The 18,436-nt window shown below is 36.2% G+C and overlaps 1 protein-coding gene across 4 annotated transcripts in view; it reads right to left on the reverse strand.

Moving 5' to 3' along the window:
• The window catches only part of zmp:0000000662, a 34,803-nt gene extending 16,367 nt beyond the window's left edge, over positions 1-18,436 (reverse strand). For 2 of the 4 annotated variants that reach the window (XR_015505766.1, XM_087279068.1), the window contains exons 1-6: positions 18,374-18,436; positions 15,587-15,916; positions 15,399-15,507; positions 12,075-12,166; positions 9,848-10,089; positions 9,588-9,757 (exon numbers count right to left, since the gene is read on the reverse strand). Coding sequence is in view for 2 of the 4 variants with exons in the window: in XM_087279068.1 (XP_087135194.1) it covers positions 9,588-9,757; positions 9,848-10,089; positions 12,075-12,166; positions 15,399-15,507; positions 15,587-15,755 (782 nt within the window). In the remaining 2 variants the exon portion in view is untranslated. Of the gene's footprint in view, positions 1-9,587; positions 9,758-9,847; positions 10,090-12,074; positions 12,167-15,398; positions 15,508-15,586; positions 15,917-18,268 lie in introns of all 4 variants that reach the window. The other 2 variants (XR_015505765.1, XM_087279067.1) reach the window with 1 other exon arrangement.

Consider the following 18,436-nt stretch of genomic DNA (forward strand, 5'->3'; position numbering starts at 1 on the left):
CCCTGGGTTAGAAGATTGGCTCAGTCTGTTGTGATTGGTCCACTACTTAAATTTTGCTCTGCAAGGATTGCAAATTACTGCATCTGAATTTTAGCTCTTGAAGAATCCTCATCACTTGTATAGGTAGCTAAATGAACAATTCAAGACAAACTCATCCTTTGGAAGTGCTTATAAAGTAGATTTACTTTTAACATGCTAACAAGAAAAACCAGGCCTCAGCTACGGCTACTCTCTTTGTAGACAGGTCAAAGTAGACATTGTTTAGACTGGCATCATGCAGGTTTCTTTAATCTGATGTATGTTAGAGCAGGAGGAGTGGCACGGTGGCTAGGTGGCCATGGTTGCCACGGTGGCCATGGTTGCCTCGCAACAAGAAGGTTGCTGGATCAAGTCATGACTTAACCAAGAGGCATTTCTGTTTGCATGTTTTCCCCAAAGCTGTGAGAGCTTGCCCAGATGCTCTGGTTTCCCCCGCAGTCCAAACACCTTCGTCATAAGTGAATTAGATAAAGTAAATTAACCGTAGTGTGTGAATTGGAGAGTGTGAGTGTGTTTCCCAGCACTGAGGGTTGTACTCTAACTAATGCTGAGTTCAGACTGCATGATTTTGAAAGTAATCGTGTCAAAGATGTTATCACACTGCATGATTATCTGGGCTAGCGTTTTGTCGCAGCCTTGTTTACACTGCAAGATGGATCGGCGACAGGGGCTTTCACATTGCATCGCAGACAACTTCCTTCAAACTACCAAAAACTCATAGTATATATTTTATTATCATCAACATAATGAGAAAGAAGCCTTTAATGGGGTAGAAAGTGTACATATTTGCTCACCTGGCTTTGAAGGGAATTAGCAATTTCTCCTCAACTTTCTTTTTTGACCCGGTTGATATTGCTCACATGACACGGGCGCTCCTGCCTAATTTACACTAGTTTGTCTTCCATTTCTTGGGTCCAAATAAACTCAAAATGAGCAATTTTAACTTGTCCCCCAACCTCCAGCTGGCCTGCAGGTACCCACACTAGTGAATGCTGCAAGGTATTTTTAGTTAAAACTCATTTCAATTGTCAGCTCATTCTGCTTTGACGCGCCCAGATAAAGCAGGGAATAGGCAGAGGGGAAAGTGAGTAACATTGAGCTTTGACCAGGAAATAAGTGGCCTAAATCAATTCACTAGACAATACCTTTATTTACCATGTACTTTGATCTTTGAAGCTTTGCACAACTTTTACATACGGCTATGTTATGTACAACATAAAAGTAATATCCAAAACGGCATAATGGGACACTTAAAACTAAACAGTTAATATAGAATTTTTCCTCAGCGTTGCACACCCATAATTTTATTTTTAATCATTTGGAAAAACTAAATTTGTCATTCAGGTAAATGATGACACTAACCTGTATTTAATGGTCATTTTCAAATATTTGCATCACAGAGTATACTAAGGTTTTTTTTGTTTAAAAAGACACATTATTAACATAAAAAAAGAAGTAATTTTTTGTTTTAACTTTACAAAGGGGACGTAATTAGACATGGGATGATAACCGTTTTCAAGGTATACTACGGTTTGGAAAAGTCAAGGTTTTTAAAACTGACAAAATTTACTGTAATACCGTTCCCAAGGTATATGTAAGATTTTTTATTCATGTTTTTTGTTTGTTAATTTAGGACAACAGTACCTCCAGCAGAACAAATATCCAAATATGCAATTTTAAATTGTAACTGAATCAAGGTTTTTGAAACAAATGAAGGCAGCAGAAGTCAATGATTCATTTGAATTGTTTAGCCTGACATGTTTACTGCTCCAAAATATCATAAAATGTTACTCAAAATAGGGCTGTGCATTTAATCGAAAATCCGATTCCGGCTTTTAACGATTATGAAAAACCATTAATCGAGATAAACGATTATTGCTTCATATACCGCCCCCTTTCCAGTTGTACACACTTGTTGCTCTTAAAAGCACGAAAGACCGCGTGCTTATGCGTGTTTGTGTGCGGGGCACACACACAGAAGCATGCGGTCAGCATACGGTCTCATTCACACACTGAGACGAGCAGAGCGCACACATTTAAAGTCATCTTAACGTGATCGCTTTAATGGTCAAATAGGTGTCAAAACGCGGTGTGATTATTCATATTAACCCTCATTGGTGTAATAAACAAACAAGTTGAGAATCAAAAGACACGTGAAAGAGAAACCATTAAAGTGATAGAGCGATATTCCTGCTGCCGCCTGTTTTTATCATTAATCAAACAACAAGGAGAAAATCCCTCACTGCTCTTGACTGAAGGACTTTTGTAGCTAAAGTTGTTTTCTTACTGTGAAGATGCTTAAATCACAGTTTGTTTCATATTTTTATTCTATTGTATTTATTTCTCTTTCCTTTGCATGGTGGAAAATAGCTGTAAATATATACACAGTTGAAGGCAGAATTATTAGCTCTCCTCAATATTAGCAACCCTTTTCTCCCAATTTCTGTTTAATGGAAAGAAGTTTTTTTTTTTTCCAACTTATTTCTGAACATAATAGTTTTGATATCTCATTTCTAATGACCGATTTCTTTTATCTTTGCTATGATGACAGTTCATAACATTTAACTAGATATTTTTCAAAATACAAGCATTCAGATTAAAGTGCAATTCAAAGGCTAATTAGGGTAATTAGGCAAGTCAATGTATAACAGTAGTTTCTTCTGCAGACAATCAAAAATATATTGCTTAAGGGGGCTAATAATATTGACCTTAAAATGGGTTTCAAAATATTTAAACCTTCTTTTATTCTAGCTAAAATAAAACAAATAAGCCTTTCTCCAGAGCAAAAGATATTATAGGAAATACTGTTAAAATTCCTTGCTCTGTTAAACATCATTTGGGAAATATTTATCTAAAAAAAAATTCTCAGGAGTGCTAATAATTTTGACTTCAACTGATAATAGTTTTAAATAATTGTGATTACAATTATGACCAAAATAATCGTGATTATAATTTTTGCCAAAATCGAGCAGGTCTAACTCGAAATAAAACATTCTTGTTCAAAGGGGAAAAAAGATTGTTTTTTACCCAGACATTTTAAAAGAACGGATTTTAGAGCAGTAAGCACAATACCGTGAAAACTTGATATTTTTATCCAAGGTTATCATATCGTCAGAATTTTATACCGGCCTATGCCTAGACGTAATATATTCTTAACACTTTTAACTTGCGTTAGGGAAAAGCAATACTGTTTGAGCTAGGGCTGTGCAATTAATCGAAAATCCGATTTCGATTTTGGCATTTTTCGATTATGAAATACTATTAATCGAGATAAACAATTATTCCATCACGTACCGCCCCCTTTCCAGTTGTACACGTGTGAAAACTCTTTGCCTCTGCAAAGCTCAGTTCCACGTGAAAATCAGTAAAAGCATGTGCTGAAATGTAACTCTTGCAGCACGGGATGCGCATCATTCATATTTTTAAAAGCGCAAAAGAGCACATACTGTTGCGCTTAGCCTCGGACAAGTAGCGCGTGGGTGTGTTTGCGCGCGCGCGCGCCACGCTTAGCCTCAGACAGCAGAGCGCACACACATAACGCGATCTTAATGTGAGCGCTTTAATGGTCAAATACATGCACACTTGTGTCAGAGTGCGGTGTTTAGTGATTATTCATATTAACCCTCATTTGTGTAATAAACAAACAAGTTGAGAATCAAAAGACACGAGAAAGAGAAACCATATCAGAGCCGCACTATTCTTAAAGTGACAGCGTGCGATATTCCTGCTGCTGGAGACTGTTTTTAATATTAATCAATAATAAAATCAAAAATACAGTGAAGATGCTTAAAGCACAGTTTAAACATAACAGATTTAATAACTCATTTCTAATAACTGATTTCTTTTATCTTTGCTATGATGACAGTACATTATATTTTACTAGATGTTTTTCTCCAGAAGAAAAAAATATTATAGGAAATACTGTAAAAAAAAAAAAAACCCTCTGTTAAACATCAGTTGGGAAATATTTATAAATAAAAATAAATTCACAGAAGGACGAATAATTTTGACTTCAACTGATAACTGTTTTGAATAATCGTGATTACAATTATGACCAAAATAATCGTGATTATGATTTTTCCCATAATCGAGCAGCCCTAGTTTGAGCATGAAAAAAGTTGCAAATTTCACCTCACTGGGAGTTGTCCTTATTTCAATACTGTATATCCAAATATATCACAATATCTCAAATTTAATAAGGTCTGGTTGGTCTTTGCATCCAAGAGATGCCAATTTACAAAACTAATATACTGTTACATTAGCAATTTTTTTGCAAAGCTCTTAACATTCACAGACACAGGCAACAATATGTAAGTTTCCAGTCAATTATGTTCAATTTTGTTCATAATTTTGTGTGTGTTTGCTGCTAAAGACAAACTTGTTTTTATACACACAACATGCCACCCAACAACCCAAGTCTTTTTGTGTATTGCTTGGTGGTTTACGAGAACACAAATTTGTATAATGACACGAGTATGACCAAGGTATTACAATATTACAATGATGAGGTTTATGAGTACATGCACTGTATCCTCAAAATTTAAAACAGTTTAAAACCACTCTAAACAGGGTCTTTTGACATTCAAAATTAACCACCGGTTTCCTGCGAGGGTTGGGTTTAAGGGTAGAGGTAGGGTAAGTCCATATAATAAGCAGTTTTTACAGTATAAATTACATTATGCCTGAGGGGAGTCATCATAAACCACCAAAATCAATGTGTGTGTGGTGCGCTTCATGTTTGTGTACTCAGAAAAATCACATATCAAGGGTTTAAACCAAGTGTGCCGCAAGCCTGCGTTTGAGTGAAGGTCTCGACCGTTAGATCGCCCCCTGGGGGCTGGCTGCAGTACAAGTCATAAAGCCCGCCTCCTCCGTGTTAATGAAGGAGACTTGAGCCCAAATAAAAAAAAAATTATTACACTTGCAATAAACTGTCCCGAAAGATGGTTCTGGTCGATTAAGGCATTGGTTATTGTGCTGAAATAGGTGCAGATCTTCATTTTTGTAAACAGTTTGTTTTTAGCAGTAATTTAATGCTGGGCGTGTCATCGTGATTGACAGTTGTGATTGACAGTTTCTCAAAGCAGCGCGTCTGAGCTTCGGCAGAAGACTGAAGTGTTATTATTCGATTTCTGTGTTATTTTACCATGACAAAATGAGTTCAGCAGTAAACTACAGTTTCTGACATACATGATCCTGGTGGAACACTGTTTATTCGCTAAGGTCAGGGCTTTTTTCTGGCTTTATTAGTTTGCTGATACACGTACGCCTAGCCACCCAGATAGCAAAATACACTAGGGCCAGTTCCAGCTAGATTCCAGCCGGAGACTTACCCCTCAGAGCTCAGACTGACTACCTCTGCTGGACCTACTCCGGATGCCTGGACTCACTGCCCGATTCCAGCCCGAGTCAATCGAGCCAGATGCGGCGGCCAAGCGAGCCGACGCTGCCGCATGCGAGCTGGAATCAGCCCGCGACGCCGCGAGTAGGTTATGCGCCCGGAGCTGGCGCGATTGAATATATAAAACCCTCATATTTGTTAACGTTATTACATCTATTTGTGTTAATATGACAGCAAACGCATGCTGAGCAGTTCGGGGGGCGTGGTTGATTTTACATAAAGCGTTTGGTTGGAAGCTTGACTCCGCTCATTTTCGCGGCTCCTCCTCTGGCTCCATCAGACAGTCCTTCTGCGCATGTCAAGGCTCCAATTTCAGCAGTCTTTTGTGACAGTTTGTGCCCGTCAAGCAGGTGTTTTGCCCTCAAAGCGTTCAATGGGAAAAGGGGCTGTCGCGTCGTCCATATTTTTTACAGTCATTAGTTTAAACTAATAAGGCTTTAAAACGCATGTCACATTTATTTTGTTGTTGCCTGTTTAACTGAGGGCCCACTCACACTATGCTATACAAACCATGCCCAGGCCTGTTTACCGGATCGTTTGAAAAGTGCGAGTGCTCTGAATTGGGTTTGAAGAGGTGTGCCCGAGCGCGGTTCACTTGGGCTTCGGTGCGGTACGCTTGTGTGTGAGTGCAAAACGTGCCGAGCCCTAAACTGAAAGCGAGTGACTTTTTAGGGACTGTTTGATACGGATTTATTAATTATTCTTATTGTTCAATGCACGCAAACTGACGTAGTTTATTAAAGACGCAACCCCTCACTGCACCACAGCTGCGCCTTCAGCAAACCTCCTAATTCCTGCAGCATGAGGACTTTATGATTCTATATGAGCGTCAAAAGTGGCTGATCTGTTCAGCGAAATATTTGACTGCGTGTCATTGCATTTCAAATGACTACAGCAATATAACTAAAGAAATGTCCACTGTGCTGAGCAAAAGCGCTTACTGAACAGCGCATCATCGAAGACGTAAGCATGCCCAAGTCCGAATGTGCCGTTGGGGGAGACAAGCGTGCTTTGGCCCGGTTCAAGGCAACTGTACATAGTGTAAGTATGTCCGAAGGCACAAGTTGTAAATGCTTAACCCTGATCTGGAAAGGGGGCGGAGAGCAATAGATCATTTGCATTTAAAGAAACACAGACAAAAACATTTCTATTTACAATCAGGCAATTAAGCTAAACATAATCACAAACGCAAATTAAGCATCTTGTCAGCGAAGCATTGTTCTGTAATCAGTTGTAAGGCCAGACAGTGATCTCATGTGCAATGCCAAATACCCACAAAGAAAAAAAACCTGGAAATCCCCACAGTTGTGCCTTATAAAAAAAAGATTAAGCTACTTTCTTCGATTCAATTTGACTAATAATCACACAAAATCCTCTCACTTAAGGATTTATGTCAACCATTCGATTGAAGTTTTTAAGTGACTCTGGAGTAAACACTTGTTGAAAAATACATATGGTATTTTCACATGCTTTTAGATGTAGCAGCATTTACTACACAGAGCCATAGCTCATCGACAAGCAGGTCTGGATTGGCTAATCGGGAGGAACGGGAGAATTCCACATTTAAATTACACATCAACATTTAAAGTTCTAAAGCAGCTGTTTCCTTAAAAAAGATGTGATGGTGTCATAAGAAACTGGATTGGAAATGACGTTATTTTAATATAATCAGCCGTGAACTGAGGTGTAGACCTGCTCGATTTTGGAAAAAATCATAATCACGATTATTTTGGTCATAATTGTAATCACGATTATTCAAAACCATTATCAGTTGAAGTCAAAATTATTAGCGCTCCTGAGAATTTTGTTTTTTTAAATAACTATTTCCCAAATTATGTTAAACAGAGCAAGGAATTTTAACAGTATTTCCTCTAATATTTTTTTCTTCTAGAGAAAGGCTTATTTGTTTTATTTTAGCTAGAATAAAAGCAGGTTTAAATATTTTGAAACCCATTTTAAGGTCAATATTATTAGCCCCCTTAAGCAATATATTTTTTGATTGTCTGCAGAAGAATCTACTGTTTACTCTAATTAAGCCTTTAAATTGCACTTTAATTGGAATGCTTGTATTTTGAAAAACATCTAGTAAAATGTAATGTACTGTCATCATAGCAAAGATAAAACAAATCAGTAATTAGACATGATATATCAAAACTATTATGTTCAGAAATACGTAAAAAAAAATCTTCTTTCCATTAAACAGAAATTGGAGGAAAAGGGTTGCTAATATTCAGGAGTGCTAATAATTCTGACTACAACTGTGTATATATTTACAGTTATTTTCCACCCTGCAAAGGAAAGAGAAATAAATACAATAGAATAAAAATATGAAACAAACTGTGATTTAAGCATCTTCACTGTAAGACAACAACTTTAGCTACAAAAATCCTTCAGTCAAGAGCAGAGAGGGATTTTTTCGTCGTTTGATTAATGATAAAACAGGCGGCAGCATTTGGCACTGTCTCTTTAATGGTTTCTCTTTCTCGTGTCTTTTAATTCTAAACTCGTTTGTTTATTATGCAAATGAGGGTTAATATGAATAATTACTAATCACCACGTTTTGACACCTATTTGACCATTAAAGAGCTCACATTAAGATTACTTTAGATGTCGCGCTCCTCTCAGTCGTCCCTCAGTGTGCGAATGAGACCGAATGCTGACCGCGTGCTTATGTGTGTGCGTGTGTTGCACACACACATAAGCACGGGGTCTTTCGCGCTTTTGGTATATGATGCAAGAATCGTTTATCTCGATTAATGGTTTTTCATAATCGTTAGAAGCCATAATCGAAATCGAAATCGAATTTTCGATTAATTGCACAGCCCTACTGAGGTGGGCCAGTCTAAGGCTTGAAACTCCAGGGCTTGACTGAACCTCGCAAAAACGGAAATGCTTGTAGTTTCTGCCAACTCGACTCTACACCATAACTTTTCGATCCAGATGGATGGGGCAACCATTACTGCATCCAAAATGGTGAAAAGCCTTGGAGTAACGATTGATGACCAACTAAACTTCTCTGACCACATTTCTAGAACTGCTCGATCGTGCAGATTCGCACTCTATAACATCAGAAAGATCCGACCCTTCTTATCTGAACATGCAGCTCAACTCCTTGTTCAAGCTCTTGTTCTCTCCAAACTGGATTACTGCAACTCTCTACTAGCTGGGCTTCCAGCTAACTCTATCAAGCCTCTTCAACTGCTCCAGAATGCAGCAGCACGAGTGGTCTTCAATGAACCTAAACGAGCACATGTCACTCCGCTGCTAGTCCGTTTGCACTGGCTGCCAGTTGCTGCTCGCATCAAATTCAAAGCTCTGTGGTTGCCTACAAAGTGACTTCTGGCCTTGCTCCTTCTTATCTGCTCTCACTTCTGCAGATCTATGTGCCCTCCAGAAACTTGCGTTCTGTGAATGAACGTCACCTCGTGGTTCCATCCCAAAGAGGGAAGAAATCACTTTCGCGAACGATCACGCTCAATCTGCCCAGTTGGTGGAATGAACTCCCTAACTGCATCAGAACAGCAGAGTCACTCGCTACTTTCAAGAAACGACTAAAAACTCAACTATTTAGTCTCCACTTCACTTCCTAATCTGCAATTGCCTCTCTGAATATCACACTAACTGTACCAAAAAAAAATAAAAAATACTAATACTACTAATACTTCCCTTCTTAGACTTTACAGACCTGAAACTTGCCTATAGCACTTATTCATTGTTGCTCTTAGTTGTGTAAATTGCTTCCTTGTCCTCATTTGTAAGTCGCTTTGGATAAAAGCGTCTGCTAAATGACTAAATGTAAATGTAAATGGCTGAAAAGGAGTCCCATTCCGGCCCTGTCAATAGGCTATGCAAAAGGCTGTCTTGAGATTAAACTTCAATTTTGAATGCAATTTTGCGTAGCTTATCAGTGTCCTATAACTGTGTAGTAAATGAAGCTCCCTCTAAAAGCCCTTGCTGAGGATTTACTAGAACTGGCTTTTCTGACAAAATATAAATAAAATTCACTTTCAATGAACCAGCCAGCGGTAATTTATAGCATGGTGTAAAAGATTCACCATGAGGCATTTTGTTATGAAACGTCACAGACACATTTTGAGATATCTTGCAAAAAGAGCATAACAAGACCCCTTTGCTATACGCCATTTACCTGGTGAGGAGGTAGAGGAGTGGCCCCTGTTGAACAGCAGTGATAGTCCCAAAATTGGTTATCAGTTGCACTCCAAACAGCACAAACCAGAAGACGCTAAACAATACTGGCACAGCAAAGCCATGCCAGAGAGAGACTCCGACTGCCATCAGTCTGTACAACTCCGTTACCTACAGAAATAACCAAGTTTAGTAAAACGGAGTTGATTTATGTGCAAAATATGTGCAGGTATGTCAGTATAGTATGCATTTGTGTTTTACCTCGATGTCCATTATCTCTCTGTAGGTGGTTCTGGCCAGTCTGTATGGCACAAAGAAATTGGCAAGGAGAAAAATGGCAACCTCGGCCCCTGTGATCATCATGGACACGGAGGAGAGCGTGAGGAGCCAGTTCAGCGGGACAGAAACCGCACGCGCCAGAAGAGGGAGCAAGTGTGCTGAGAACAGCCATACACGCTGAGTCCGCATGAGGAACGCACACAGAGTACTGACTATTATCTGACCTGGATGAATCACACACACATATAATAAAACACTCATAATTACGTCACGAATATGTCAAAGGTAATTATGCCACTGTGCAAAACATACCATCATAAAAATTGCAAGAGAACACACTTTCTTTTAAGATTCATGACAACTTAGATCACCAGTTTTTTAGGCTTATAGCTGGGAACATTTTCACAATCTGACAAGCAACAATCATAAAGAATTATTTTAAATTGTACAGTGTGCACCTGGCTTTAATAATGATTTTAAAGCCAGAAAAAATAAATTAAATAATAATTATAATAAAATTATTCTTTATAAAAACAACTAAAATCAGATATCACTTGTTGGTTAATTAGAGTACATTAAAACAACTGGTTTGTATTATAGTATTCTTTTATGCTTTTATATTATCATTATTTACAAACAAGGCAATATCTAATTGAAAGAAACTAATTTGCATAAGCAGGAAAGTAAAACATGGATCAAAGCTGATTTAAAGTTTTCTTTTTTTTAAGCTGCCTAAATTGTCTACAATCAATCCAGAAATAAGAAATGCATCAAGTGAGATGAAAAAATATATATTTTATGAACATTAAATTGATATATAGTGTATTATAGAGTAATAAATAAAGAATTCACTTGGAGAACGCCTTTAAATTTAGACAGCAATAAAGCTGAAAGGTTACTACTGCTGCTGAAATGGAGAGTACAGTGCATGAATAACCATCCTGCCCAACAATAGAGATATTATTCTATAAGACCACAAATAAAAATCAGAAATGTCTTTGCACTAAGAAACACAATTTTAAAGTCAATGCCTTTATTTGATGTTACATAAAGCACAAGAGGTAGATGTATAGGCTTTTTTAAACTTTCAATCTAATATTGTGAAATAATCTATTTACTGTATAATTCTGAAATGTGAAAATGAATATGACTGGCTGTTTGAAGACAGCTGACCACACAACCATTTACTGTACACTACAAAAGCAGTTCAGTCAGTTTTTGACTACCTCCGAAAGTAGCTCAAGATTGGCAAGTTCAAAATGGTTCATTAAAAAAAAAATGTTTGCCATTATATTGTATTTTGTAACCTAAAGTAACAGATATACTGTTTTAAAGTAAGTTAAAGTTATTTTTGATGGCGTTTATGGTTTTCTGGACTGTGATTCTCAACTTACTAGTAGGCATACGACGATAACAGGTTTCAAGGTTTACCATTGAAACTGGCATAGTTTTCTGTTATACCATTCCTGTATATATATATATATATATATATATATATATATGCCTTTTTTTTTTACAACTATTTTATTTCAGTTGTTTTTTTTTTGTATAACATGTCTTTATTGAGTTTTTCAAGATTTTACAATAATTCAAACCCCAATACCCACAACTTACCCTAGGCAAGCTTAGGGGAAAAAATTAAATAATAACCCTTATTAAAAGAAAAAATAATATAAAAATATTATAATAAATAAATTTATTAATAAAAACATTATTAAAAATAGTAATAATAAAAAAATAATAATAATTCTAATATAGCACCAATTAACATTCCACAACTTCAGACTTCCAAATCTTCTTCAATATCTCAGTTTTTGTACAAAGTTCAAAAACACTTCCCAGATATCACAAAATTAAGAGGATTTTTTCCTTATTATATATGTGAGCTTTTTAAGAGCCAAGCATGTTAAAAGGTTTCTCAAATAAGGTCCAATGGAGGGGCAATTAACTTTTTTCCAGCATAAAGCTTATTTCAGTTTTTTAGGGCAACAGTATCTCCAGCAGGAAAGGACACTCCACATTAAAAACTACTGTTCAAAATATGTTGTGCTTAAATTACATATTTTGTGTTCAATGAGGAAAAAAGTTATTTAACCCAAACTTATAAAAAGAACATATTTTAGAGCAGTAATCCCAATATGTGAAATCGTGATTTTAATCCAAATTTTTTTATACTATCAGAATCTTATACCAGCCCATAACTACTTACTAGTGAGTGCAGTCACAAAACGATTCAATGCTGGAGAGTCCAAAAAGAGTACGCCTTCATACCCATACTGAGCTTCCCCTTTTACATAATCCCTGCAAACAAAATAAAACCCATCACTTCTCAAAGCCATAATTTTATTCACATATTAGATTTTTTTACTATATATATGCAATATATTTGACAAAAACCAAGCAGAAAAAAAGACAAAGTTTTTGTAGTTTGCAATTTTTTTTTCAATATTTCTCATAATCTTGTATTGTATTGTAGAGTATTATTTCTATTATGTTCGGTGACTAAAATACTTACATACATACATATATTTACTGTGAATTGGTTTTTCATTTACTTGGTATCTTTTCAAATTAATGATATCAATATCAGTACCCTGAACTCTATGCGTCAGGCTACAGTCTTTTTATTTCACATTTTTATTTGTGATTTTTTTTTTTGTGAGTTTAACAAAACATTTTGTACAATCAATATTGTCATTTTTTCCCAAAATGACTCTTACCACCAAAATAAATTTTCAAACAAGTTAAATTTAAATAAAACTGCAACAGAAATAGCTAAAAATACAGTAAAGCAAAAAAAAAAATATATATATATATATATATATATATATATATATATATATATATATATATATATATATATATATATATATATATATATATATATATAATAAAAATTACCTTTACTGTATTGTATGCATTTACAATTAGACAATATCAATAGTAAAAATAATTCAAATAAATAAATGACTCCATGATATTACAAATCAATAATCTGACACATTTATAGGGGTCTTCAACATAAATATGAAACAACAATATTTGTGATCACATTTAAACCTGTTTGCACAGATTATTTTAAATGAATCACTTCAAATAATCAGTTAAATCTTAATTGTTTCAGAATATGTGATCATGGGTTGCCATGTGTGAACATTTTTGGACAGATCCCTTTATTGAAAATTGTAATTTTCTCTAATTTAAAATATAAAACCAGATCACACATCCACATTGAAGCTTTAGGTGGGGCTGCTGATTTCCACTCAAGTAATATTCTTCTCTTCGCTAATAAATCAGCGAATGAGATAACATTTGTTCCTTGTTTGTCAATGATATATTGTGTGCTGGTACACCAAAAATTGCCATTTCAACACTAAATTTTATTTCTAAATTAAAGGCATCATTTAGTGTTTGAAATATTTGTGTCCAATAGTCACTCTAAAGCAGCGATTACCAAACTTGTTCCTGGAGGGCCGGTGTCCTGCAGATTTTAGCTCCAACCCTACTCAAACACACCTTAACAAGCTAATCAAGGTCTTACTAGGGCTTTTTCTCAATATGCGATCTTTAGCGATCTTGCGTTCTCGTGTAACGTCATCATCAGCTGCCAAAGTTCAGTTCCAATACTCAAGACCGCAAGAACAGAGGACGCCTGAAACTTCCCGGATGTGTTCCTGATATTGAGGACACACCGATGCAGACTTGAGCACCAAACTTGCTCTGGAAGTCCCAGAAGTCATTGCGACTGGAGATGGGAAGCGCAGCATTTTATTTAGATTTATTAATAAAGTTCAGAAATATCATTTATCTACCTCAGGAGTTTCCCTAAATGAAACGGTGAATGTAAACATTACCATGGACATCTTAATAAAGGAATAAACACATTAAGGGTGTTTGTTTGCTGAAATTCATATTAAAATCTGTTTTATTTATATTGTGCAACATATATTTATAATGTTTTATGCAGAGTATATATTTTGAAAAGGGGAAAAACAATACATCGTTGTATGAATGCTGCAATGTTTAAATACTTTACCATTTAAAGGGCACCTATGGTGAAAAATCTACTTTTCAAGCTGTTTGGGCAAACATATGTGTATATATAGTGTATAAACCATCATATTGGGGTGATATAAACACACCAAGTGCTTTTTTTTTCAATTTAACAACATAAAAACGGTGGACCAATTAGAGCGGTTTTCAGACTGACCGCAACTTTACGTAGGAGTGAGGTCCCCCCGCCCACCGAATTGATTGACAGCTGCGCGCATTAACATGTCCCGGTAGTCATGTGTATATGTCAACAAGACCAGGCAGACATACACAAAGCAACAGGGAAAAAAAGGTCTGTTCTGTTCGCTAGGATCAGCAATCATCATCAAATGTGATTAAGAGTAAGTTTCACAAGTTTAAAGTGTTTTAAACCAGTGCACGTGTGTAATTTATTACAGCGATTTACTTCAGCTTTACTCCATCAGCACAGCCACGTGTCAGAACAATTATAAAAGAAGACGCTTCAATCCTGGTTTGTGGAAGTTAAATCAGGTTTATTTTGTACACTAGCATAACAGATATCCACACAGCACTGGAGGTTAGCCTGTATCCTGTCACATTTGAGTGCAAAAACAGTGCTAAGCTAAGCGCGCTCTGTCTGTCTGTCTGCCTGCCTGCCTATGTGTGTGTGTCAGCTGCGGTGTGCGTGTATATCTCTGTGTGTATCTGCGCGCGCGTGAACTTTGTAACGATATTGTGTGTGACTCATCAATGCAACTTCACAATACTGATTAGTAAAGATTAGTTCTTACTGTAGTATTTCTCAAACGCTACGTGAGACCTTCTTCCTTTAAGTCTGTCTGTTGTCTGACGCAGCAGAGGGAGGAGATTAAAGCACGTGGGAAGGCACGTAGAAACAGTAGGCGGGCAGAACTCGCCTTAAAGGTGCAGTACGACAAAACCACCCCCTGCTGGAAATGTGTATAAAACAGCATCTTGTAAAAGGTATAATGAAAAATCTGATCGGTGTTTTGAGCTGAAACTTTATATACACATTCTAGAGACGCAAAAGACTTCAATTAAATCTGAAAAAAGGGGTAACCTAGGTGCCCTTTAAAACGTGTGAAGGTCAAATGACCATTAGGAAGAACACAGCATCTCATTTCTCAGAGGACATGTTCTCTGCCCTTGCGGTCTCCCGAGTTCGTTCTTCCAAGGACACCTGGCAAGAGCGGTCTCCACAAGAATGCAAGTGAGAAACAGCTTGGGTATACTTGAAACACCCAAGAAGGTGTGTTGAGGCAAGTTGGAGCTAAACCCTGCAGGGCACCGGACCTCCAGCAACGGATTGGTGACCCCTGCTGTAAAGTATTATTTTAATAGAAATATCTGTTTAATATATATATTTTTGTTAAATTGCACCAAAAGTTTACTGAGAAATAGATAAAAATATTTATTTTCATAATGGGGTGTACTCATTTATGCCAAGCACTGAATATAAATGCATATACAATGACCCAAAAAATGTTAATACTTTTACCTGACAATCTGATGACCCATATAGAGCAGCAGGGCACAAAGAACATGCAGGTAAAGCTGGATAATGTGTCCCAGTGGCAACAGCAGCACCACAACACTCACTATGTGACCTGCAAAACAGACCAACAACAATACACGTTACACACTGCATACTGCACTAGTGCTTCAATATAAAGAACTAATAATTACCCAAGTAATATATGTTCCAGATGACGTATTTGTACTTGAAGAGCATGTCTTCGGTCCTCGCTTTGAGATGATCAGTGAAGCTGTCAATGTCACATTTATACAGCATGTCCAGGATCAAGATACTGGGTACCCTGAGGACAACATTAGCTACCTCCTCTAGTCGAGGCATCTTAATGCAGACAAAATAAGCACCAGTACTATGCAGGAAGGCTGTCACATCATGACATTTTCATATGACTGTGCTTCTGTATTGTGCTCCTGTTTGGTGGCTCTCTTGAAAATGTACAGGACATCGCTGAGTGTTGCTAATTGGTGGATCCGATGTGAAAACTGCGAAAGGAGAAACAGTTTAGGATTAATTTCTGACTGCAGCCAGATTGTTTCTAACATTAAGTCTTGTGCTTTTTATTAGAGCTCTCCCATATTGAAAAAAAAATTAACATATTTTTTTATTCTGTAATATATTGAGATCATGAACACAATTTCACTAGATTTCCTTTTGGGGACAAAATATATAATTTAGGATTGATTGGGAGGATTCTGTAGAGGTGTGCATCTGCATAAAATATCATCATTTTTAAATATCATAATTTTAAATATCATAATAGCATAAAACAATCTACAAGCAGAGATAAATTGAATAAAAAACAAGATACAAATTAATTAAACATTGTTTTACTGTTTTCCAATGAGCCTACCTGCATTCAACATACAGTAATTGAATAATTAAATGTAAAATAATATTGCATAGTCTTTGTTGTGTAACCAATTTAATAAAATTAATTGTTCTTAAATTTTTAAAGTTACAAATGGTAGAATTTCTTGAGTCTTTTTGCTTTTAAAATCCTCATTAGGGTTGGCCAATGTCAACCAATTTGTCATTGAACAATGTCTAATGTGAAACATCGCGATGGACGATGGCATCGTTGTCATAGGCGGCGATGAATAAATTATTTATGAATAATGAATTAATTCATAACAAGTTTATTATTTGTAGCCTACCGTTTCAACTACCTGACCCGCATGGTCTTTGTTTTATCCATAACCAAATCATAAATAAAGATAAGTACAGTACACTGCAGCACATGCCAGTGTGTGTGTGTGTGTGTGTGTGGTCAAGTGATGTGCATTTTCAGCGGTATAGTGTGGAAGAATGGCTTTTCAGAAATGCTAGGTGAAACGTCAGTGTGGACGTGGATCATTTCCGTTCTAAAACGAAAACTAAGACATATTAGTGTAAATCGGGTATGTAGTTTTCACGAGTGGGTCGCTGCTGCGACAGGGGTCTGGCCGAGGATCGTGATATCTATCGGCAATGGATGATGGCATCGACCCAACCCTAATCCTCATATAGTTACAAGCGTCAAAAACACTTGCGAAATGATTAATATAATCCAATCTCAACATTGCATTTACTCACAATGTGACTATTGCGAATGATCACACTGCAATATCGATACTGAAAAAACATTTAACACAGCCCTAGTTTATATGGACATGTTTGTTCATAAACCCATCCTTTCTCAAAGCCATAATTTTATTCACATATAATTTTTTTTTTACTATATTCACATATTTTTTAATAAATTTACTAATTTTTTTACTAAACATGCTATATAATTGACTATATGTAACAGTTAAGAGTTTTTGTCTCGTTAATTTTAGTTTGTCGGACCATTTGGGTTGTTTAAGTTATGCCAAAAAGACTTTTAATATTTCACCTTCATTTCCTTGCATAGATTAATTTCTCACAAGCTGCATAAAATGTTAAACTCAGGACTTTTTGGTCAAAACCTCCCCCCTTGAAATACAACACTGCAATATTTAATCTCAGTGCCATTTGAAAATAGAAAATCATACATTATTAGTGATCTGCTTTCATTAAAGAAATAGGTGAAAATGAAATGAATAAACAATCACAAGTGTAAAGTAAAAAGCAGCATATACTCTCTTCTGCTTCGTTTTTTTTATGCACCATGTGTTATTCTGCTTATTTATTTATTATGTATATTGGTATGAATCTCAGTTTATTTTGTATGTAAATACTGACAGATTTGTGTGTAAGTTTAAGGGACACAACAATTATGCATTAAAATTTATGTTAACTCCCATTTTTGTGTCAATTAATTTCATAATGTAATGTTAATATGTCAAAATATATGCTAAGCATTTAGAACATGAAAAAAAATTGATAGCATAGGAAAATTTAAAAAAATACATAGTATATTTTTGTCATAGGTACAACAGTGTCACTGTGTAAACAAACCCTTATAAAAAGTGTTGAAATCCTCATAAAATGAAGGTGGTTATCTTTGTCAATGAAAGCTGAAACAATTACTGATACATGACACTTCCATTTTGGCAGGAACATGCAGTTTATATGACGCACAAGTATTAAACAAAGACTTTATGAAACAAATCAGCTATATCAGCACGACTTAAATTATTCTCTGCAATCCCAAACTTGTTTAAAAAGGATTTCGGGAACTTTTCAGATCAAGACAAGCTGGAAAATCGCATAAACATCTTCGTCGCAAACTAGACCACATAAAACCAACTAAAATAAGAACACCATCTTCACATGTTACAAATCTGTCGTGATTTAATGTCACGTATGGAAACAGCAAGAACTGTCCCTTGTTTTTAATATTTGGGTGTATTTTAAAGACGGTCGCCTCCCACCTGCAGTGTGTGTGTTGTGTCATCATGGCAGCTCGCGGCTTTTTCGCCTCAACAGAAAAGCGCTTCAGCACAGCTTATCCTCGAAAAAATAAACAGTTTACACACCTGTCACGACCGCACACTGACTCAAAACTACCGTCAACTGCAAACAGACGACTTCCTTTCCTC

Source organism: Danio rerio, chromosome 13 (assembly GCF_052040795.2).
Source record: "Danio rerio strain M-AB ecotype USA chromosome 13, GRCz13ab, whole genome shotgun sequence".
Classification (NCBI taxonomy): domain Eukaryota; kingdom Metazoa; phylum Chordata; class Actinopteri; order Cypriniformes; family Danionidae; genus Danio; species Danio rerio.